Source organism: Sciurus carolinensis, chromosome 14, assembly GCF_902686445.1.
Source record: "Sciurus carolinensis chromosome 14, mSciCar1.2, whole genome shotgun sequence".
Classification (NCBI taxonomy): Eukaryota; Metazoa; Chordata; class Mammalia; order Rodentia; family Sciuridae; genus Sciurus; species Sciurus carolinensis.
Window position 1 is genome coordinate 32,220,082 of NC_062226.1, and position 24,249 is coordinate 32,244,330.

The 24,249-nt window shown below is 35.3% G+C and overlaps 1 protein-coding gene across 1 annotated transcript in view; it reads left to right on the forward strand.

Annotated features, from left to right (window-relative positions):
- Positions 1-24,249, forward strand: part of Erp44 (endoplasmic reticulum protein 44) — an 88,505-nt gene that overhangs the window by 39,392 nt on the left and 24,864 nt on the right. Inside the window, 5 exon segments of the mRNA XM_047524271.1 lie at positions 14,494-14,678; positions 16,124-16,199; positions 16,202-16,238; positions 19,397-19,454; positions 23,432-23,548. Of these exon segments, the coding sequence (XP_047380227.1) occupies positions 14,494-14,678; positions 16,124-16,199; positions 16,202-16,238; positions 19,397-19,454; positions 23,432-23,548 (473 nt within the window).

The following is a 24,249-nucleotide window of genomic DNA, read 5'->3' on the forward strand; positions in this document are numbered from 1 at the left end:
GTTATTAATCAGATTACCTGGGAAAAACCTGGTTTCTGAATGCCTACGTGGGTTTACACATGCTCTTACATGTATTACTTCAGTTACCTTTACCACACAGTCCCTTGAGTTAGATAATATTATTCATCCATTCAACAACAACAGCAATAAATTGTATGCCTACTCTGTGTAATGCCATGTGGTAGGTACTAAGTGCACTAATAGGTGAGAGAAACACACAGTTGCTTATTATCTTTCTGAAGGGAAGGTACAGACTGCTATGAGATCATTTAAGTCTAACTTAGTTTGGGGGTTGCGGGAGGGAAGTTCTCTTGAGGAAATAATACAAAACCTTAAGAGTAGGAATTTTCAAGGGATGTAGGGGAAGAAGAATGTTTCAGACAGAACAACAGTTGTGAAGTTTCTGAACATTTTTAAAAATTTTTATTTTCGTAGTTGTAGATGGACAGCATGACTTTATTTTATTTCATTTTTATGTGGTGCTAAGGATTGAACCCGGTGTCTCACATATGCTAGGCAGGCGCTGTGCCACTGAGCCACAGCCACAGCCATAGCCTTGAACATTAGGTTTTTGAGGAAGTTTAAGTATATTATTTTACAGATTATATAAACAAATACAGGCTGATTTACCAAGATTATAGAGTAAGTGGAGGGAGCCAGATTATAACCCAGGAATTTACAGCTTTTACCAGCTAACTATACTTTTTTGAAGGTCAAAATAAAGTAATTTTAATTAAATTTCTCATAGAAACTGAGAATTCACCCATTTCTATATTAAGATGACTAGAAATTTTTTGTAGAATTAAAGGATTTTCTGTTTAAATAAGCTCTAAGGAATCATTATGTTAAAAAAATGTTGTGACTTGTATGTGGCATTATTCCTTCTATACTATGTGACCCAACCTTCTGCTAAGGTAGAATCATTTGTTCTAGAACCAGAAGACACTTACTCTCTAAGCCATATACAGTTGGGCAAGCCACTTCAAAAAAAAAATCACTAAATTTGATTCAGCATTATTCATAAAAAGTATATATGTGTGTATATGTACTGAAAGAGAAAAGTAAACATGTGTGATTAAGTATTGAATTCAGGTAAGGATATATGTATATGCAGGTGTTCATTATATTAATTTTTCATCTTTTTGGTAAGTATGAACTTTTTCAAACTTTTAGATTAAAAAAGTTGGTGTAAAAAATCACTGAACCTGTGGTTTGTCATTTACTAATTAAAAATCAAGTAGGAGTACCATATTGCTTTTAGTTTTTGAGGAAATATTTGGACATCTGCACTGTACAGGTGTATTGTGATTACTGTTAATTGTAATTTCTGTTTATTTTCACTACGATAAATGACTTTCAACACAGTCATTGAATTTAAAAGGAGTTTTTATGAGTAGATATTTTTACGGGCTTGTTGGGGAATGTTTAGTGCCACTCAATGGCTTTTGGAAACTTCCCCACAGCTATGTGTGACTGTCCCAAGTTTTTCATTGAAAACCTGTCATGAGCATGTGCAGTCATGAGCATGTATAGTATTTGAGGAGGCCATTTCATTGGTCATGAAGCTGCCTTCTTTCATAAGTGCCATTTCCATCTCTTCTTTCCTACAGATCTTGGGAAATGCAGACGTGCATTTTGTGAATATTCTCCCATTATCAAAATGGATAATTCTTCCATTATCAGGATGGTTTAATATTAGGAAACACAGTAGATCCATCAATATGTAAAATAAGGAAAACTAGCTTACACTATCAGTAGATACCAAAGGACTTGACAAAATGCATTTTCTTAAAAGAAATTAATATTGCAATTAATATGAATCTAGCTTTGCTTGCATATGATTTTTTTTTACCTCTTGTGGCTTTTTATTGCTTCATTAATGTGTTGCAAGATTAAATTGAGATGTGACCTGTTTAAATTTAGTTCTGAAATCTGTCTGAACCAGAAGCCTTTATATTGTCCTGTTTTGGGAAACTATTGTATATGTTATGCTACAATTTTTTTTTCTTTGTCAGTCCACTTTAAGAATTGACGATGAGGTGAAGACCACAAAGAAACAGACTGTAGAATTATTGTAGGACAATATAAAAACGTAATGACACTAATTTTCAGAAAGCATTTCAAGCGAGTATTTTCAAAGTAGTCCCTTTGGGAGGGAATACTTCTCTTTCAGTTACCAGCATCCTGTGAAGCTCTCTGCCCTGCCTTTACCTCATATCTGTCTATCTATCTATCTATATAGATAGATAGATAGATATGTATATATCTTTCTAGAACTTTCAAAGATTTTCTTAGTTGAAAGGTTCAGCTCAGTGGGATGAGAACTTCAGAACTGGAGAACGAAAAGAAAGCAAGAGTGAATATTAGAGACTAATTCCACCCTATCGCCTCTTTTGTTTCTGTGTAAGAATTGGATTTAACAACCTTGGTTATCTCCCCTTTGCCCCGAAATAATGGAGTTGGGAACTGTAGTAGATAATGTTGATCTTCTTCCAAGGCTTGATTGTTATTAGGAAACTTACGACTATCTGAGCTGAAATGTATTTTTAAAAATTCTGGTGTAGAGTTTGTAGTTCACTTCTTAAGACCCCCTAATTCTTCATTTGCTGTATTTAATGTAGTGAACAGACAAGGTATGAGGAGAACAGGAATAAAAAATGGAAGAAAAAAGGTCAGGGCAACTGGAAAAGAGACAGAACTTTCCCATGCCTAGGAGCTGTGTCTTATCCTCATGCTGGCAGCAGAGCAGGTGCTTTAATCAGCTTTTTTTGCTGCTGTGACTAAATGATGAGACCAGCACAATTATAGAGGAGGAAAGGTTTATTTGAGGGTTCACGGTTTCAGAAGTCTTAGTCCATACAAGACCGGCTCCATTCCTCAGGGCTCGAGGTGAGGCAGAATATCATGGTAGATGAGCATGGCAGAGGGAAGTAGCTCACATCATCAGGAAGCAGAGAGACAGTCTCCACTCTCCAGATACAAAATATATACCCCAAAGCCACGGCCCAATTCCAATCTTCAGCCCACACCATACCACTTCAATTAATCCCTTCAGGGATTAATTCACTGATTGGGTGAAGACTCCTACAACTCAATCATTTCTCCTCTGAACCTTTCTGCATTGTCTCACATGTGAACTTTTGGGAGACACCTCACATCCAAACCATAGCAGCAAGTATCCCCACTTGTTTTGCAGAGTGGAATGCTAGCACTCATTTTATCATAGTGCTGACAGTTGTTCTCCCTTAGTATCTCCCATGTGGAGGGCCCGTTAACATAAACTACATATCTGGTGAAGATCTGTTTTATTGTTGACACTTTATATAGGGTCATAAGAAATTATCTGAGCTTTTCTTATATTGTACTGAGGGACTCCAAACTGGTACATAATTTTGGTATGTATATTGTATATTAAGAGTTTTCCAAATCTCATTTAAGGTTCTATACTGTGGAAACAATTTGAATTAGCAGTAGTAATTTAATAATGATAATAATGATAAAATGTAAGTTTTATAAGAGTAGGGACCTTATCTTTTTACTCCCCTATCCCTAGCCCTGAATTGGTACCTAGCAAATAGTGTGTTTAGTTATAATTGTCAAAAAGATGGATGGGTAAATGAATAACATGGTAACTAGAATTTATGAACTGTTACTTTTATTTGTTTTATTTTTTTATGTGGTGCTAAGTATTGAACCCAGTGCCTCACACATGCTAGGCAAGCGCTTTACCACTGAGCTACAGCCCCAGGTCTGGTACTGTTACTTTTGTAGATATAGCATTAAGTGATTTAAGTAGATCATCTCATTACCTTCCAACAATGCAATAAAATATTTTATGCTGTATTTTGCCAAATCAAATTCATCATTGACCATAAGGAACAATTTTATTTACAGCTGCAGAAATGGAGGAAAACTGAACTACATCATAGTGCTTTCTTTTTGTTTAAAAAATTTTATGCCTATCATTAGAACTATTTTAGATTCATTTAGATGTAGTTTTAAAAATTGTATTATTAATGTGTGTACCTTAAAAGGAAAATAAATTTGTGTGAAACAACTTGACATCTAGAGTCTCATTCTTGTGCATCATTTTCCAACTGAGTCAGTTTTTATGTTTGTCCACACAATGTTGACTCTACCATTAAGAGTGTTGGCAATACTCTTGATTATAGAGTCTTACTCTACTCTATAGTTTTTTTCCAAGCTGCTGAAACCTACTTGTAAGGATTGATGCTAAGAATTTATTTATTTTTATCAGTTGAAACATCACTGAGTTAAGTACCTTTTAACCAAAGTCAGCAAGATGCAAACCAAAATGTGAACAGTGGTTTTTCTCAGTGGTGGTTGGATTACAAATGATTCTTGTTTTCTTTATAATTGCCTGTTTTCCACAATTTCTTCACACACATATACATACTTAAAACATGCCCTTGCTTCAGCTGTGGAACCTGGTCATATTTCATCTTCTGTAATCTCATTTGGGAAAGTTTAGAAGTAGAGTTCATCATTGATGGTAATGCTTCCTTGGATCCAGAAGATCCCATCAGTCTGCCCCTGGTGGGGCCAAGTTCTCTGCTGACCTCCAGTGGCTAGAGGCTGCATGGCACTAAGCAAGCGGTTCTTATGTTGCTTTTTTTGGTTAGTGCAGGACTTTCAGACTCCCACTAGGATTTTTAAGAAAGATCTTTGTAATTGTCTTTGAACCCATATACTGAGTTATTCTTACTTGTCTGTCTTCCAATGCATCTTGAGCCTTCCTTTTTGGAAATGGAGAAGCTCTTATAAAAACTGTACATAAATACTACATGAAGACAAAATATAAAGTGAAGAGTGCATATACATAGAACAGAATTTGGATGATAAAGTTAAGCCTGAAATCTGAGTAAGCTTCTAGGTTTGCTTTTAATTTTTATATTTAGGGTTATATTTTTGTTGTTGTGTTTTTGTTTTTGTGTGGGTTTTTGTTTGTTTTAGAGGTGTATGGTTTAGAATAGGAAAAGGTCCATAGGCAGCAGTAATCCTTGTCCTAGAATCAGAACAGTAAGACCTTCCTGTTGAAACCATCTGCCTCTTTGTACTGACTGCCATGGATAATCATAGCAGATGAAGAGCTTGAAGCAGTTTCTACATTTGGAACCCTACTGGGCATTAGTGAGGCAGGCAGGAAGCACCCATCAAAAAAAGTAAGTCATTGAAGCAAAAATACATGCTAATTTTCCAATCAGGGAACTGTTAACCCTCTGAAATTTATGATTCCTCTGACATCCATTTTAACATTTAATCTATCCAGTTTATTAAAAACTATTTATTATACCCCTTAAGTAATTTTTTGTTATATCGTCAGTGTTGCATTGTAATTATCTTAGAATCACTCTTGTCCAAAGCCTGTAAAAAGTCACTTTTATGTCTGATTATTGATTGATGTAATTTTAAGGTTTTTGCTTCTAAAGAATTAAAAACCACCACATTATGCAGTATACTTGCTGCCATGATATGGTTCGAGAATGAAACCACTACTATTTAATCCACTAGTGGTCTTCAAATATTCTGTAATCTTTTTTGCTCCATAACCATAATATTAAGGCAACCTAAATGTTGTAAATGTTTCAGTTTGTTAACAGACTCTTGTTATTTCTTCCAGGACCATTGCGGTAGTTTCCTTACTAGACTCCTTGTTCTCTGTTAGAAAGCCCAACACCATACATTTATTGCTGCATATCACAAACAGGATAAAATTCAGATTTGATTATCTCTAGCCTTATTTACTCTACTGATTTATGCATATTTGTTTTTAGCATGCTACTTTCTCATTATGTCCACTTATTCACCAAATTTAGAAAGTTAAAGTATTATATTGTCTCTGGCAGTGTCTCTTGCTATCCATTTTCACACTGATCCTTAGACCATAAATGAAAAATAGATATTTCCTATTGGACTAGTTACTTTCCTTCTGAGTCTGTTCGTTCGTTCTTTCTTTTCTTTTCTTCTCTTTCTTTCTTTCTTTCTTTCTTTCTTTCTTCCTCTTTCTTTTCCTTCTTCCTCTTTCTTTCTTTCTTTCTTTCTTTTTTAGTTTGTTCTTTTTAGAAATACATGACAGTACAGTTATACACACATGGAGTATAGCTTCCCATTCTTGTGGTTGTACATGATGTGGAGATACACAGATTGTCTGTTCATATATGAACGTAGGAAAGTTAATATCCAGTTCATTCTGTCTTTCTTATTCTCATCCCCCCTCTTTTCCCTTTATTCCCCTTTGTCTAATCCAGTGAACTTCTATTCTTCCTCCCTCCCCTTATTTTGTATTAGCATCCACATATGAGAGAGCTTCTGAGTCCTTTCTGGCAAATCTTTTGGGGATTCAAAATATTCTTGGCTTCTTATTGGCCAGTTAGGCAAATTAACCAGCTCAGCTAGTTTAGCCTTATTTACACTGAATATGGACCTAAATTGGACATAGTAGGCTTATTTTACTTTCATAGGTCTTCATGTTATTAAATTTAGGTTCTAAAATTATTATTATTATTGCCAATATGAAAGGCAAATGTCATTTGGTAGTTTAATTTATAACTTCCTGATTGCAGCTAAACATGTTTTTTGTGTTTACTGGCCACTTAGTTTTCAAAAATTAAAAAATATATTCATTCTACTTATCCTTTTTGAGAGAGGGTGGGTTGTCTCAAAGGGGAGAGTGAGTTATACCTCTTTATTTTCTATTTTATTGCTGTCTTAAGGATGTTTCTAGAGAGTTCCACCCAGGTACCACCTCTTAACTTTTGACTGACAGTAGGATTGCATCAGATTTCGAAGTCCCTATTGCACATGATTTTGCCCACAGATACCCAGGCAAAACAGACAGGGAGGTTGCTGTTACAATTACTAAAATAACTTGCTAAAGAGCTAAAGGTAACTCCTGCTCACTTTGGTCCATGCTGACCTGTTCTAATTAGAACTTGTTTTTACAGATTTTTATGGTCCTTTCTTCCTGAGTCTTAGAATCTTTGGTCTGTGTAAAGGTTACAAAAGTCTCTTTCAAGGTAATTTCTGTTTTTCTTACTGGGGAAAAGAAGTCTTTGGACTACAGTCTTCAGTCTTGAGAGAGTAGTCCTAAGGATAACAGGTTGTCAAGAAATGTAACAGCAGGCTGGGGAGATAGCTCAGCTGGTAGAGTGCTTGCCTCGCAAGCACAAGGCCCTGAGTTCGATCCCCAGTACCGCAAAAAAAAAAAAGAAGAAGAAGAAATGTAACATCCTATTGTCTTAAGCCAGAGCAAGGTCAGAATGGCCTTAGGGAAATTGTTCGTCGTTGTTGTTGTCGTTTGTTTTGTTTTTAAGAAAAGCAAGTGGTCCAGTTTATAGAATTATTCCTTAACTTCATGTTCCCACTGGTCATGTCTGTGTGCTATCTATCACTATGTTGACCTCAAAAAACTAATTGGGAAGTATTCCCTCTTGGTATCTTTTCTGGAATAATTTTGTAAACTTGGCATTATTGGCTCCTTACATGTTTAGCAGAATCTACTAGTTAGTAGGTGTTTAGGAATAGAGTTTTGTGGGAGGTTTGAATTACAAGTTGTTTCTTTAATAATTTTAGGACCATTTATATTTTCAATTTCTTATAGAGTCAGTTTTGGTAAGTTGTATTTTCATGGAAAATTTTCAATTTACATTTTTATACTTGTTGCCATTAAGTTGTTGATAATAACTATCAAGGGGAAAAGCTTAGAAAGTATATTTTTGAAAGAGAAAAATACATTAAAAGTTTATGCTAGGCTGGGCATGGTGGCATATGTCAGTAATCCCAGCAACTCAAGAGGCTAAGGAAGAAGGATCACAAGTTTGAGGCTAGCCTCAGTAACTTAGTGAGGCCCTAAGCAACTTACTGAGACTCTGTCTCAAAATAAAAAGGGTTAGGGATGTAGCTGGGTTCAATCCCAGTACCAAAAGTGGAAAAAAAAAAAAGAGAGTTTATGCTGCAAGATGTAGCTTAGAGCACTTGCCTAACATGTACAGAGCCCTGGGTTCTAGTCCCAGTACCTCTTAAATAAATAATAGAATTTTAAAAATCATGTGTTACTTTCAATAAAGATTAAATATTATAGATAGGCTATTTAATCACCTTAGTTTTATTTATTTAAAAATTTAACAGATAACATTGTATGTTTTTATTGTGTATAGCATGATGTTTTAAAGTCTGTACATTGTTGAATAGTTAAATTGAATTAATTAACAAATGTAGTACCTCTGGTAGTTATCAATTTTGTATTAAGAACACATAATACCACCCTGCTCTCTATACATTTTTCAAGAATTCAGTATGTATCATTAACTATAGTCACCTTACGGTATCAAAATCTTCTGAAGTTTGTTCCTCCTAACCGTAATTGTGTATCCTTTGACTAATATCTCCCCATTCTTCATTCCCCCTAACCACCTTGTCCGGTAATCACCATATACTCTCTACTTCTATGAGAGCAACTTTTTAGATACCACATGAGTGAAATAATGCAGTATTTCTCTTTCTGTGCCTGGTTTATTCCACATAATGCCCTCCAGGTTTATTCATGTTGTGATAGATGTCAGGATTTCATTTTTCTTTCAGTAGTTGAATAGTATTCAGTTGTTTATGTATACCACATTTTCTTTTTCCATCTATCTAATGATGGACTCTTAGACTGATTCCTTATCTCTTTTTTTTTTAATTTGGAAAACATTTTTAATGGAAAAGGGAAATTTTTTCTAAGTTTTTCTTGACTATAAAAATGTTACATGATTTTAAATTTCTCAGAAAAGTTTAATGTCCAAATCAGATGCATTTCTTTTCATCATGCTTTTTTTTTTATTGTAAACAAATGGGATACATGTTGTTTCTCTGTACATGGAGTAAAAGCATACTATTTGTGTAATCATGAATTTACATAGGGTAATGTTGTTTGATTCATTGTTATTTTTTCCCTTCCCCCACCCCTCCCACCCCTCTTTTCCCTCTATACAGTCCTTCCTTCCTCCATTCTTGCCCCCCTCCAACCCCCATTATGTGTCATCATCAGCTTATCAGCGAGATCATTTGTCCTTTGGTTTTTTGAGATTGGCTTATTTCACTTAGCATGATATTCTCCAATTTCATCCATTTGCCTGCAAATGCCATAATTTTATTATTCTTTATAGCTGAGTAATATTCCATGGTATATATATACCACAGTTTCTTTATCCATTCATCAATTGAAGGACATCTAGGTTGGTTCCACAATCTGGCTATTGTGAATTGAGCAGCTATGAACATTGATGTGGTTGCAACTCTGTAGTATGCTGATTTTAAGTCCTTTGGGTATAGGCCAAGGAGTGGGATAGCTGGATCAAATGGTGGTTCCATTCCAAGCTTTCTGAGGAATCTCCATACTGCTTTCCAGATTGGCTGCACTAATTTGCAACCCCACCAGCAATGTATGAGTGTACCTTTTTCCCCACATCCTCGCCAACACCTATTGTTGCTTGTATTCTTGATAATCGCCATTCTAATTGGGGTGAGATGGAATCTTAGGGTAGTTTTGATTTGCATTTCTCTTATTACTAGAGTTGTTGAACATTTTTTCATATATCTGTTGATTGCTTGTAGATCTTCTTCTGTGAAGTGTCTGTTCATTTCCTTAGCCCATTTGTTGATTGGATTATTTGTATTCTTGGTGTAGAGTTTTTTGAGTTCTTTATAGATTCTGGAAATCAGTGCTCTATTTAAAGTACGAGTGGCAAAGATTTTCTCCCACTCTGTAGGCTCTCTCTTCACATTGCTGATAGTTTCCTTTGCTGAGGGAAAGCTTTTCAGTTTGAATCTATCCCAGTTGTTGATTCTTGCTTTTATTTCTTGTGCTATGGGAGTCCTGTTAAGGAAGTCTGATCCTAGGCCAACAAGTTGAAGATAAGGACCTACTTTTTCTTCTGTAAGATGAAGGGTCTCTGGTCTGATTCCGAGGTCCTTGATCCATTTTGAGTTGAGTTTTGTGCAGGGTGAGAGATAGGGGTTTAATTTCATTCTGTTGCATATGGATTTCCAGTTTTCCCAGCACCATTTGTTGAAGAGGCTATCTTTTCTCCATTGCATATTTTTGGCCCCTTTGTCTAGTATGAGAAAATTGTATTTATTTGGGTTTGTGTCCATGTCCTCTATTCTGTACCATTGATCCACCTGTGTATTTTGGTGCCAATACCATGCCGTTTTTGTTACTATTGCTTTGTAGTATAGTTGAAGTTCTGGTATTGCGATACCCCCTTCTTCATTCTTCCTGCTAAGGATTGCTTTAGCTATTCTGGGTTTCTTATTCTTCCAGGTGAATTTCATGATTGCTTGCTCTATTTCTGTAAGGTATGTCATTGGGATTTTAATTGGAATTGCATTGAATCTGTATAGCACTTTTGGTAGTATGGCCATTTTGACAATATTAATTCTGCCTATCCAAGAACATGGGAGATCTTTCCATCTTCTAAGTTTTTTAAAAATTTCTTTCTTTAGTGTTCTGTAGTTCTCATTGTAGAGGTCTTTCACCTCTTTGGTTAGATTGATTCCCAAGTATTTTATTTTTTTCAAGGGTATTGTGAATGGGGTAGTTTTCCTAACTTCTCTTTCTGAGGATTCATCACTTATGTATAAAAATGCATTAGATTTATGAGCATTGATCTTGTAACCTGCTACTTTACTGAATTCACTTCTGAGTTCTAAAGTTTTCTGGTGGAATTTCCCGGTTCCTCTAAATATATAATCATGTCATCAGCAAATAGGGATAGTTTGAGTTCTTCTTTTCCAATTCGTACCCCTTTAATTTCTTTGGTCTGTTTAATTGCTCTGGCTAGAGTTTCAAGGACAATGTTGAATAGAAGTGGTGAAAGAGGGCATCCCTACCTTGTTCCAGTTTTTAGGGGGAATGCTTTCAGTTTTTCACCATTTAGAATGATATTAGCCATGGGCTTATGGCCTTTACAATGTTAAGGAATGTTCCTACTATCCCTATTTTTTCTAGTGTTTTGAGCATAAAGGGATGCTGTATTTTATCGAATGCTTTTTCTGCATCTATCGAAATAATCATGTGATTCTTTATCTTGACTGTTGTGAACAGTGCTGCCATAAACATTCGAGTATGGATTTCTCTTTGACATCATTCTGATTTTGTATCCCTTACATATATACCCAATAGCGGATTGCTATATCATCTGATAGTTCTATTTCTAATCTTTAGAGGAACCTCTACAATGTTTTCTATTATGACTCTACTAATTTACATACCCACCAACTGTGAAAAGGTTCCTTTTTCTTTACATCTTTGCCAATATTTGTTCTTTGTCTCTTTTGGGGGTTGGGGTGGTACCAGAGATTGAACTCGGGCACTCAACCACTGAGCCACATCTCCAGCTCTATTTTGTCTTTTTACTTAGAGACAGGGTCTCACTGAGTTGCTTAGCACCCCGCTATTGCTGAGGCTGACTTTGAACTAGCGATCCTCCTGCCTCAACCTCCCGAGCCTCTGGGATTATAGGTGTGCGTCACCGGGCCCAGCCTTGTTCTTTGTCTTTTTATTAATAGTCATTCTAATTGGACTGAGGCAGTATCTCATTGTGTCTGTGTCTCTGTGTGTCTGTGTTTTCCTTTTTATTTTTTGTGGTGCTGGGAATCAAACCTAGGGTTTTGCACATGCTAGGCAAGTCCTGTACCATTTAGCTATATCCCTAGCACCTCATTGTGGTTTTGATTTCCATTTCCCTGATGATTAGTGCTGTTGAACCTTTTTTTCATTTGCCTGTTGGCCATTTGTATATATTCTTTTGAGAAATGTCTATTCAGGGTTTTTGTCTGTTTTTAAATTAAGTTATTTGTATTGTTGCTATGTAGTTGTTTAAAGTCCTTGTACACTGTGGATATTGGCCCTTGTTGGGTATATAATTTGCAAATGTTTTCTCCCATTCTATAGATTGTTGCCGTAGATTATTTCCTTTATTGTGTAGCCTTTTAGTTTGAGGTAATCCGTTTTGTCTATTTTTGCTTCTGTTGTCTGTGCTTTTAAAATTTTATTCACCAAATCCTTGCCGAAATCAATGCCATGGAGCATTTCCTCAGTTTTGTATTTTTCCCTTATACTGAAAGTCTTAATTTTAAGGGCATTAGCATAATTGTTTATTTGCTTTATCTGTAACATGTGTGTATGTTAAGTTTCAAAATAAACCATGTCAGTATTAAATTATTAAAAAATTAAGTTTGTCTTAATGTTAAACATATCCATGATTCCAAAGTCAAAACTATAAAACCAAAGTACAGCAGGAAAATATAAATTTCTTCTCATTTTCTTCTTCTTTTTTTTTTTTTTTTCCTTTGGAGGTTGGGGGGACAAATATAACTAAGTATGTATATGTGTATGTATGTATATCATGTATGTGTGTGTATATATATATATATTCTCCATGTATATGTGTGTGTATTTATATTTCTTCTACTTTCTTTTCCATATTTCTTACTTAAGATATCTTTCCTTTACATACTCTTTGTACCTGACTGTTTTACTTAATAGCGTATCTTGAATATTGCATTTGGCAACATACAGGGATCTTTTTTGTTCCTTTTTTTAACAGCCTAGTACTTCATTGTTAAGGTACACCATACTTTATTTAACCAGTTTCCTATCCTGTTGATGGAGATTTGAGGAAATAGTAACTTTTAAAAAAATATTTTCTTTTTTTTTTTATTTTTTAAAATTTTAATTTATTTTTATTGTAAACAAATGGGATACGTGTTTCTGTTTGTACATGGAGTAACAGCATACCATTTCCATAATCATACAACATAGGGTAATGATGTTTGAATCATTCTGTTACTTTCCCCCCCACCCCTCCCACCCCTCTTTTCCCTCTATACAGTCCCTCCTTCATTCTTGCCCCCCTCCAACCTCCCATTATGTGTCATCATCCGCTTATCAGCGAGATCATTTGTCCTTTGGTTTTTTGAGATTGACTTTTCTCACTTAGCATGATATTCTCCAGTTTCATCCATTGCCTGCAAATGCCATAATTTTATTATTCCTTATAGCTGAGTAATATTCCATTGTATATATATACCACAGTTTCTTTATCCATTCATCAATTGAAGGACATCTAGGTTGGTTCCACAGTCTGGCTATTTAAAAAGATATTTTCTATTCCGTAGACCATAGCTTTGTTGCATTGACCAGTACAACTACTTAACATAATTTTAACAGCATTTTTATTTCACGCTTTTTTATTTATACATCACTGCAAAAGCTTATTTTGTAATATGGTGTCAGTGTGTAGTGTGCTGGGGACTGAATGTAGTTTTTAATTGGGAAGATAAATTATTATTAAATTATTTTACAATTATTTCTCCAGATGGTTTTAGTAAAGTAAGCTCAAATCTTGTGGCCCTTGCCTTATATAAGTGCATTTATGTAACTTAAAAGACCTCTATTTCTAATGGTATCATTTTCACCCCTCAATGTGTAATTCAATTTAGTCTCAATAATTTGTTGCTCAGGTAAAGGGATTCATCATCTTTATAACACCTCAAAGACATTCTTATTATAATTTGTCAAGTTTACAGCTAACTGATCTAATAGTCATCTGCTTAAGGAATTATTAACTCCTGAACTAGATAGATTATTGTCTATGTTAAGTATGTGATAATTAAGATGTGTAAATATTTCAGATTTCCATGATTTGGTGAATAAAGCATTCTCCCAAATTGCATATAACCAGTGGTTCCCTCTGTTTACTCAAATTTTCTTTTGTTTAAAGAATTTTAGTAATGATTTCCCCTTCATAAATCTTCAGTGGCATTTCAAGAGTATTATGGAATCTTAATTACATAGTCTTTTCTTCAACCCCTCTCCTGAGAATCCGTATTCATCCACACCTCTCATATACTGTTAGTATTATCTCATTGCTTATCCTGGAGAGGATGAAATGCAGCCTTGATATAGCAAAATATTGTAAGTATTTGACTCTTCCTAGGCATTGCGGAGACATTAGAATATTTGAAGTAATTTACCTTCTGTTTACCTCTCCTCTCTAGCATAGGTGCTGCTTTTGTCATTGTCATGTTTATGTCAAATCCCACAAGACATAATTGCTGTTTTTTATAGTCCAGTATCATATGCTGTACTTACTGTGCCATGCATTTGTATTATCTCATTTAATTCTTAAAACAGTCTTATTATGCTTATATATTAAAAACTAGGGCATAGAGAGCTTATGAAATTTAAGTTATCTCAGCCAGTAAGTAGAAAGTTTGAGTTTTAAACCCAGGCAATATGAGTCCAGAACCTGACCTCTTAAACAGTATAAACAAAAGTCATGATTATTATTTTTTTCCCTTTCTCAGAATGACATGAACCAAAAAGATCTTGTTTAAGTAATTGTAAGATATTTGACTGTTGAACTAATGGGCTCACCCTGACCAAGTAAGAGGTAATGTTAATTTTTGTTATTGTTGTTCTTCTAGCTGATATAGCCCAGAGATATAGGATAAGCAAATACCCAACCCTCAAATTGTTTCGTAATGGGATGATGATGAAGAGAGAATACAGGGGTCAACGATCAGTGAAAGCCCTTGCAGATTACATCAGGCAACAAAAAAGTGACCCCATTCAAGAAATTCAGGACTTAGCAGAAATCACCACTCTTGATGTAAGTTAACTTTTGCTAGATCAAATGAACATTTAATTGATGTAAACAAATTCTAATGCAACAAAGGATCTGAACATTCTCTTATAGTTCATTGCAATGGATTTGTCATATACATACTTAGTGGGTTGAATTTTTCTTGAGTTAATTCTCAAGAAAAATGCTAATGGTTTACCGAACTTATGGATAAAATATATAGCATACAGTAAAGTTGCTCTAATTTGAATTAATTACGGGCAATGGGATAGAAGTTAAAATCAAACATACATAACCAAAGTTGCCATATTTTTCTTAGTGGAGACCTTCAGGTTATCTGCTTTAATTACTCCTTTGTCAACTCTTTCTATAAGTTTTAGCATCCTCTGGAATAGCCCCCTCTTCGTAAACTTAGCAAAACCCTTTCTTTGTACACTAAATAGTGTTTTAAAAAATAGTGTACAACAAACAGAAGAAAAACTACTGAGTTTGGACTTTATCACAGTCATTGATTTTCACTGCCAACTTTGAAATTTGATTTTATTCTACCTATAAAGTAATAAATTAGTTACCATTCCATGGATGCTGTCAGACGACTGAAGACTCCTGGGTCAGAGACACATCAGAGTAAACAGTGTGAGAATATTTGTATTTGTTTCCTTTCCCCCAAATCCTATGGAGATAGCACAAAAGGCCCAGATGGACAGCTACACATTACAAGATGGGGGAAACTCCCCATTTCAGAGCAAGCTTTTTGAAACTCTGCTTTTTGTCCTGGATGAAGACATTACCTCATACTCAGTGTTGCTCCCTGCAGCATAGCCCTGGGAAGCGGCCTGGGTATAGAGTGGTTAGGATCTTTAACTGTGGCATATACAGTAAGATGTTTGGGAGTGTGAAAGACCTGTGGAGGAGTTTCTATCAACAGTCACAAGTTATGAGTTGATGTGCTGTTTTAACAGATTTTAGAATTAGTCAATTTGTTTAGGAAAAGACTCACTGATTAAATAGTTATATTTCTTGAATATTTAAAATAAAATGCTGCTGGGCATGATGGCTTATTCCGGTAAACCCAGTAATTCGGGAGCCTGGGCAGGAGGATCATAGGTTTGAGGCCAGTCTTGGCAACTGAGCAAGACCTTTCTCAAAATAAAAAATAAAAAAGGGTTGGGGACGTAACTCATTGGTAGATTGGGTTCAGTCCCCATTACCACTAAAATAATAAACAAAAGATAAAATGCTAGACAGAAATGTTTATAGCTACATTTTATTGTAGTTAAGATTGTTTACAATCCAATGTAATTTTTAAAAGTTTTGGATTAGGTGGGAAAAACTAAATATGCATTTATGGTTATACTTCAGTTGAGACCACTGAAGTGAAACTGTTTGGGTATCAGAATAATGGCTAAATGAAATAGCATGTTTAAAGAACTATATTTTTTTTCAAAATAATTAAATACCTTATTTTACAGCGCAGCAAAAGAAATATCATTGGATATTTTGAACAAAAGGATTCAGACAACTACAGAATTTTTGAAAGAGTAGCAAGTATTTGCATGATGATTGTGCCTTCCTTTCTGCATTTGGGTAAGTATTTTAATTGAGAGTGTATTAGTGGGTCAGCTTGGCTGCCATGTTAAATTCTTGGTGTGTTTGGTCACTTTCTGAAGATGACATCTCCAAAGATTGTCTTGGTCCTCTTAAAGTCACTAACAGTCTTTAAACCTATATACCTGTCTCTGAATTCTTTTAGGGATTTAAAAGTCTCTTTATTCTTCTTTTGTAAGATCTTTTCACATTGTGGGTAAAAGGAAAAGAATGGACCACAGTGAAATCATTCCTGCTTTTATTCATCTCATTTACTGCACTTACCCTATGGCAAAATGGCAACATGTGATAACAGACTGAAAGGGACAGCTCTCCTTGTTGACAAGCATGGGGTTCATTGTCTTTGTTCATCTGTCTGTCTACTACCTTTTCTTCTATTTTCTTGTCTTAGAGGAACAAGTCTAACTTTTTTTCTCTTATTTTTTAATATTTTATGCTGGTGGTCATAGTCAGGGCCATTATATGCTAAGCACATGCTCTAGTGCTAAACTTCACTCCCAGCCCAGCCATTCTCCTTTCTAAGGCTAACCTCTTCACTGGTGTCCTTGTAACTATCTCTCTTGGGCTTTGATCATCAGTTGTCCCTGCTTTGTTGTGTTTTCACCCTGACCCTTTTGGTGAACTGCTTTCCTATTTTGAAAACATGCTTCTTTCTCTCTCCTGACCCACTACTTTTATTGCTTGAACTATGATCTCATCTCTTTTTTTTTCAATCCCACATTTTTCAGGTTAGTTTATGCTGGAGAAAAAAAAAAAAACTTAGACTTCTTGAAACCTGACTTTTACCTCCATCTCTCCATGAAACTTGTCTCTGCTCAGTCACAGAATGACTCCTTAATCACCAAAAATTTTTTTATTCTTTTTTTTTTTTTGCGGTGCTGGGGATTGAACCCAGGGCCTTGTGCTTACAAGGCAAGCACTCTACCAACTGAGCTATCTCCCCAGCCCATTTTTTTTATTCTTAATCCTTTCGAGTTCTCTGAAGGATATGACACTCACCCTTTTCTTTTTCTGCGATGTCAGAAAAAGAAATCCCTCTGGTTTGCTCTGTATCTTTCTGATATTTCCAACTTACTTTCCTTTTTATTCTTTTCCTTTTTATTCTTCCAAATGAAGTCATGGTTCTCTCCTTTCATTGATCCTTTCTTATTGGTGGTTATCTCAACCATCCTTTGACTTTCATATAGTTCTTTTTTTATTGTTGGCCCATAATTGTTAGACTTAATTACAATAGCTATTTTGAATAGGGTCCAGATTCTAGCTTAGTATTTTATGACTTTTATTTTTGTCCTTGCTTTAATGCTTTTGTGATTCTGTTTGTGTGTATGTTTTATTGTAAATATTATTCATGTTTCATGTTTTTTTAAAGATCTCTGTAAGAGCAATCTTCAGGGGCTGGGGATATAGTTCACTTGGTAGAGTGCTTGCCTAGCATGCATAAGGCCCTGGGTTCAATCCCCAGCAACAACCAAAAAAAAAAAAAACAGTGGTCTTCACTGTACAGAATGTACAGAGGGGAACCCTCTGTACCTCAGTGCTTTTTACATCACTACTCTTCAGCAGCACAGGCCTCCTTGCTATTTCTCAGACTCTGTAGGCTCACTTCTACCACAGAGCCTTTGCCCTTGCTGCTTCTGTATCTGGAAGTGCTGATAACCTTAGATAAGAGTAGCATGATCTTTAGTCAACTTGTCTTTTTTTTGTATGTGTGTGTGTGTGTGTGCCAGGGATTTCAGGTGCACTTAACCACTAAGCCACATTCCCAGTCCTTGCTATTTTCTATTTTGAGACAGGGTCTCACTAAGTTGCCGAGACTGGATTTGAACTCATGATTCTACTGCTTCAGGCTCCTGAGTTGCTGGGATTACAGGCATGTGCCTCCACGCCTAGTCAACTTGTCATCCTTTACCTACTTAGTCCACTTTATTTTTCTTCATAGCACTCTTTTTTAACCATCCAAGATAAATATGTCGACTCATTAAGAACGTCTTTCCTCACCAAAATGTAAACTTTGTGACAGCGAGGGTTTTATAAGTTTTATTCACCGCTGTCTATTCAGTGCCAGTATTGTACGTTGTACAAAGGAAGCACATAGTAAATAATTTTGGAACAAATGAATGCACTGTTCTTTCTTTCTGTTCTATCGTTAGGTGTAGGTTAACACCCTTTCCCCCTATCTCCTAGACTACATTAGTCAGAAACTAGAGGTAAATTATTGTTTAATCTTAAAATAATTTAGAAATTAAGTGTTAACATTTGACTTAGTATTTACCGTAGAATTCTCTCATCAAATATTTACTACATACCTGTGTGTCGCAGGTACTATATACAAGGCACAGGAAACAACAGTGGACAAATTTTTAAAAAATGCTTTATTATGAAATTTTATTTTCAAGATTATTTTTTAAATTTATTTTTTTATTTGTAGATGGACACAATGACTTTATTTTATTTATTTACTTTTATGTGGTGCTGAGGATCAAACCCAGTGCCTCACATGTGCTAGACGAGCACTCTACCACTGAGCCATAACCCTAGCTCCAGAGTACTCTAATTCATCTGTTTTAGACCTATTTCTTAAAGTAAGAAGTAGAAAATTTGTGGTTGAGTCTAACTTGTAAGCAAACAATATATATTTCTTTCATTAGTCTGTGTGACCAAATTAATATCCTTGATTCATAGTTAAAAAAAAACAGTCTGGTAGATCTGGGGCTACAGCTCAGTGTGGAGCGATTGTCTAGCATGTGTGAGGCACTGGGTTTGATTCTCAGCACCACATATAAATGAATGAATGAAAGTCTATCAACAACTAGAAATATTAAAAAAAAAACAGTCTGGTGTCAGAACAACTTTAGTGCTAAAACTACCAATCCAAATTTATAAACTGCTAGCCATAAAAACAGTTAACTAAAATTTTCCTTTAAAAAGTCTGTCTCAGGTTAAATTTTTTCTTTAAATGTATACTTTTCTTGGTATTGCATAGTCTTATAAATAGGAAAGATGGTGGACAGGTATATAGTTCAAGTCTTTATAGTTCATGCATTGCAAAATAACCAGCTTGTTCTACTTTATTCAGGTATCTTACTGCTAATATGTTTCTTTAAAAAATGTTACTACTGTTTCTTCCTTCCTGTTAGGGATGTTTCAAAACCAGAAAGATATAGTGGAGACAACATAATCTACAAACCACCAGGGGTAAGTTTCTATTTCTTAGTGTGTAAACGCATCTGTAGTATAACTTATAGTTTTAGATGTTTGAATGTTCCTAGAATCATAGAACTTCAGAATAGAAAGGAACTTTGAAGCATCATCTTTTGCCAATCCAAATGTTTCAAAATGAAGACAGAACCACAGAGGCCTAAAGTCACATAGGCATTTATTGACAGAATTGGAATTAGAGAGCCCCTGACTCTTAGACCTTTTCCTTTCCTCTGTTTTGTATTTATTCTTAGAGCCAAATTCAAAATATGCTTCAGTGGTCCATGATTGTCACTCTTAGCTATATTATACTGACCAAGTTAGCAGATATTCTAGGGTTTAAATTAATCTGGCTAGATAATAAGGAACAACTAGGTTGTTCTAACCCTTGGCTAAGAAGTTTTAATGTGTCTAAATGTAGAAGTAGCTACTTAGGGGGGTATTGCAATACCAGATCTTCAACTCTACTACAAAGCAATAGTAACAAAAACAGCATGGTGTTGGTACCAAAATAGACAGGTAGATCAATGGTACAGAATAGAGGACATGGACACAAACCCAAATAAATACAATTTTCTCATACTAGACAAAGGGGCCAAAAATATGCAATGGAGAAAAGATAGCCTGTTCAACAGATGGTGCTGGGAAAACTGGAAATCCATATGCAACAGAATGAAATTAAACCCCTATCTCTCACCCTGCACAAAACTCAACTCAAAATGGATCAAGGACCTCGGAATCAGACCAGAGACCCTTCATCTTACAGAAGAAAAAGTAGGTCCTTATCTTCAACTTGTTGGCCTAGGATCAGACTTCCTTAACAGGACTCCCATAGCACAAGAAATAAAAGCAAGAATCAACAACTGGGATAGATTCAAACTGAAAAGCTTTCCCACAGCAAAGGAAACTATCAGCAATGTGAAGAGAGAGCCTACAGAGTGGGAGAATATCTTTGCCACTCATACTTCAGATAGAGCGCTAATTTCCAGAATCTATAAAGAACTCAAAAAACTCTACACCAAGAATATAAATAATCCAATCAACAAATGGGCTAAGAAAATGAACAGACACTTCACAGAAGAAGATCTACAAGCAATCAACAGATATATGAAAAAATGTTCAACAACTCTAGTAATAAGAGAAATGCAAATCAAAACTACCCTAAGATTCCATCTCACCCCAATTAGAATGGCGATTATCAAGAACACAAGCAACAATTAGGTGTTGGCGAGGATGTGGGGAAAAAGGTACACTCATACATTGCTGGTGGGGTTGCAAATTAGTGCAGCCAATCTGGAAAGCAGTATGGAGATTCCTCAGAAAGCTTGGAATGGAACCACCATTTGATCCAGCTATCCCACTCCTTGGCCTATACCCCAAGGACTTAAAATCAGCATACTACAGAGATACAGCCACGTCAATGTGCATAGCTGCTGAATTCACAATAGCCAGATTGTGGAACCAACCTAGATGTCCTTCAGTTGATGAATGGATAAAGAAACTGTGTTATATATATATACAATGGAATATTACTCAGCCATAAAGAATGATAAAATTATGGCATTTGCAGGCAAATGGATGAAATTGGAGAATATCATGCTAAGTGAGATAAGCCAATCTCAAAAAACTAAAGGATGAATGATCTCGCTGATAAGCGGATGATGACATATAATGGGGGGAGGGTGGGTTAGCATTAGGGTTAGGGTTAGGTTTAGGGTTGGGGTTAAGGAGAGTGGCAAGAATGGAGGAAGGAAGGACTGTATAGAGGGAAAAGAGGGGTGGGAGGGGTGGGGGGAAGGGAAAAAAATAATAGAATGAATCAAACAACATTACCCTATGTAAATTTATGATTACACAAATGGTATGCCTTGACTCCATGTACAGAGAAACAACATGTATCCCATTTGTTTACAATAAAAAAAAAATTGTTTAAAAAAAAAAACTGGCATATATATACAATGGAATATTACTCCACCATAAAGAATGATAAAATTATGGCATTTGCAGGCAAATGGATGAAATTGGAGAATATTATGCTAAGTGAGATAAGCCAATCTCAAAAAACTAAAGGACGAATGATCTCACTGATAAGCGGATGAGGACATATAATGGGGGGTGGGAGGGGTTAGTGTTAGGGTTAGGGTTAAGGTTAAGGAGGGTGGCAAGAATGGAGGAAGGAAGGACTGTATAGAGGGAAAAGAGGGGTGCGAGGGTGGGGGGGAAGGAAAAAAAATAACAGAATGAATCAAACAACATTACCCTATGTAAATTTATGGTTACACAAATGGTATGCCTTGACTCCATGTACAAACAGAGAAACAACATGTATCCCATTTGTTTACAATAAAAAAAATTAATAAAAAAATAAAAGGAAAGATGTGTCCAAAATAAAATTAAAAAAAAAAAAAAAAAGAAGAAGAAATAGCTGCTTAGGCAAAGTGATGGTAGCCACAACTAAAAGGAAAGAATTATAGTTTGTTATTTCATATTGACCTAAAGGTCTGTCATTGCATTTTTTTTAATATACATACAAATAGAAATCTTTGGTCATTTTTTCATTTTGTAGTTTTCATTTCAATGTTGTTTGCAGTATTTTGACATTGAAATTTAAAATTTTTATTTATTTAGACAGTTTTTTATTTCTGGCTTAGAAAACTTATTTCCTGTTCTAAATGCAAGACAGCAATTAGTGTTTTAGTCTATTTTCTGTTGATATAACAAAAAGACTGAGGCTAAATACTTTTTAAAGAAAAGAAATTTGTTTAGTAGAAGGTGGAGGTCCAAGATAGGTGGCGTTATCAGTTTGACCTTTGGAGAGGACCTTTTAACTTTGTCACAGTGTGGTAAAGGAGCAGAAAGAGGAACGGCTATCTACTAAGGGGGTTTTATGGTGAGACTAGAAACCAGAGACTGCTTTCTCTTTTTATAACAACTTCTCTCATAAAACCTAAACAGAGCCCTGAAATAACTACATTTATTTCTTCTTAGGGCAACGTCCCCCAATGACCTAATTACCTTCTACCACTCCACCTGTTAAAAGGTTCTACCACCTCTCATATTGAAGCACAGGACCAAAGTTCTAGCACTCAAAACTCTTGGGACATATTCAAACCATATTCCAACCATGGCAGATGGGTATTTGCGTGGATTTTTAGCATGATTTCTTTAATAATAGTTTACACGGTATCATCATCAAATTATCAAAAACCAGTACAATATCTTCCAGTGTAACATGGTCCTAAGAGCAAAGGTTCTGTCTGGTATTAGACTATCTGGGTTCGATTATCAAATCTACCACCTTCCAGGTGTATTCATCTGGAAAAGTTTCTTAGCTTCTCTGTGCTTCAGTTTGTTTTTAGTTATTAGGGGATGATAATACTTGCCATATAGGGCTGTGTGGAGGATTTAAATGAATCAGCACATTTTAAATGCCTAACATAGTGCTTGACATAGTAATGTTACTCAGCTAATGTTGGTAATTATTTTTATCATAATTTTAGACACTTCATAAAGATAGATTTTGAGTGAATGTGGAAACAAATCTGTAGGTAATTAATGTTAGAGATACCCATGCCTTAGATCTGTGTAGCATGTTTTCTTTTTCAAGACTTTTTAACCGTCCAAATTTTCTTCTAACATTTTTAACTTTACGGAATAGCTTAATTTGTTCATATCATAATTTTTCTTTTCAGAATGCCTGCATGCCTTTGGTGAAGATATTCATAGTTAAATAACTTAAATCCAAGGGAAAGCAGAAGGTTTATATGTCATAGGTTGTATTATCAAGTTCCTGATAATCACAAAATTAGCGTTTTCAACCATCTATGATCTTCATTCTCAGAAGTTCTGTGTTTTATATTTCTTTCATCTCTCCTGTAGATTTCTGTGTTCATATGTAGATTTTAAAATGTGTTTTTTGTTACTGGTTAGACTTATTTGATTTGTTTCATTTTTTCCCTCTTTTTTTGTAACAGCATTCTGCTCCAGATATGGTGTACTTGGGATCTATGACACATTTTGACCTTACTTACAATTGGATTCAAGATAAATGTGTTCCTCTTGTCCGAGAGATAACATTTGAAAATGGAGAGGTATGGGCTTTTGTGTGTATGTGTGTGTTTCATATGTGTGAAAGAACAAACTTTCTCTACCCGTGTGCTATTTTAACACAGTTTCCTGTTGTAAAAATCATCACTGCCAGCAGCTCGGGAGGCTAAGGCAGGAGGATCGTGAGTTCAAAATCAGTCTCAGCAATGGTGAGGTGCTAAGCAAATTAGTGAAACGCTGTCTGTAAATAAAATACTAAATAGGACTGAGGATGTGGCTCAGTGGTCTAGTGCCCTTAAGTTCAATCCCCGGTACCCCTCACCCCCAGTGCCTGAAAAAGAAAAAATCACACAGTGAACTCAACTGAATTGTAGCTATTTCTATAATATATGTCAGTGATTCTTCATCTTTGCTATCCCAGAACCCCTCTGTTGCATTTCCAGTAATGAGTAATTCACTGTAGCCTTGAAAATGGGCTTGGAAATACTTGGATGACTCTGATACCCACCCAATTGAGAGTCCTTGTTAAAGTCTTGCTTTAGAAGCAATACTTCATGGATTTGAGTTATAGTGAATAATCCTTTACCATTAAAAGGTATTTTCTGGTTCCTGTCTGTCTAAAAAGATAGAAACAATTGAATTATTATTCTTCATCTTTTACATTTTGATCTTATCCTTGATTTTGAAAGAGGGTAGATTAGACTCTTTCATTTCTTTTAGCATATAGTTTTTCAAATGAATGAAT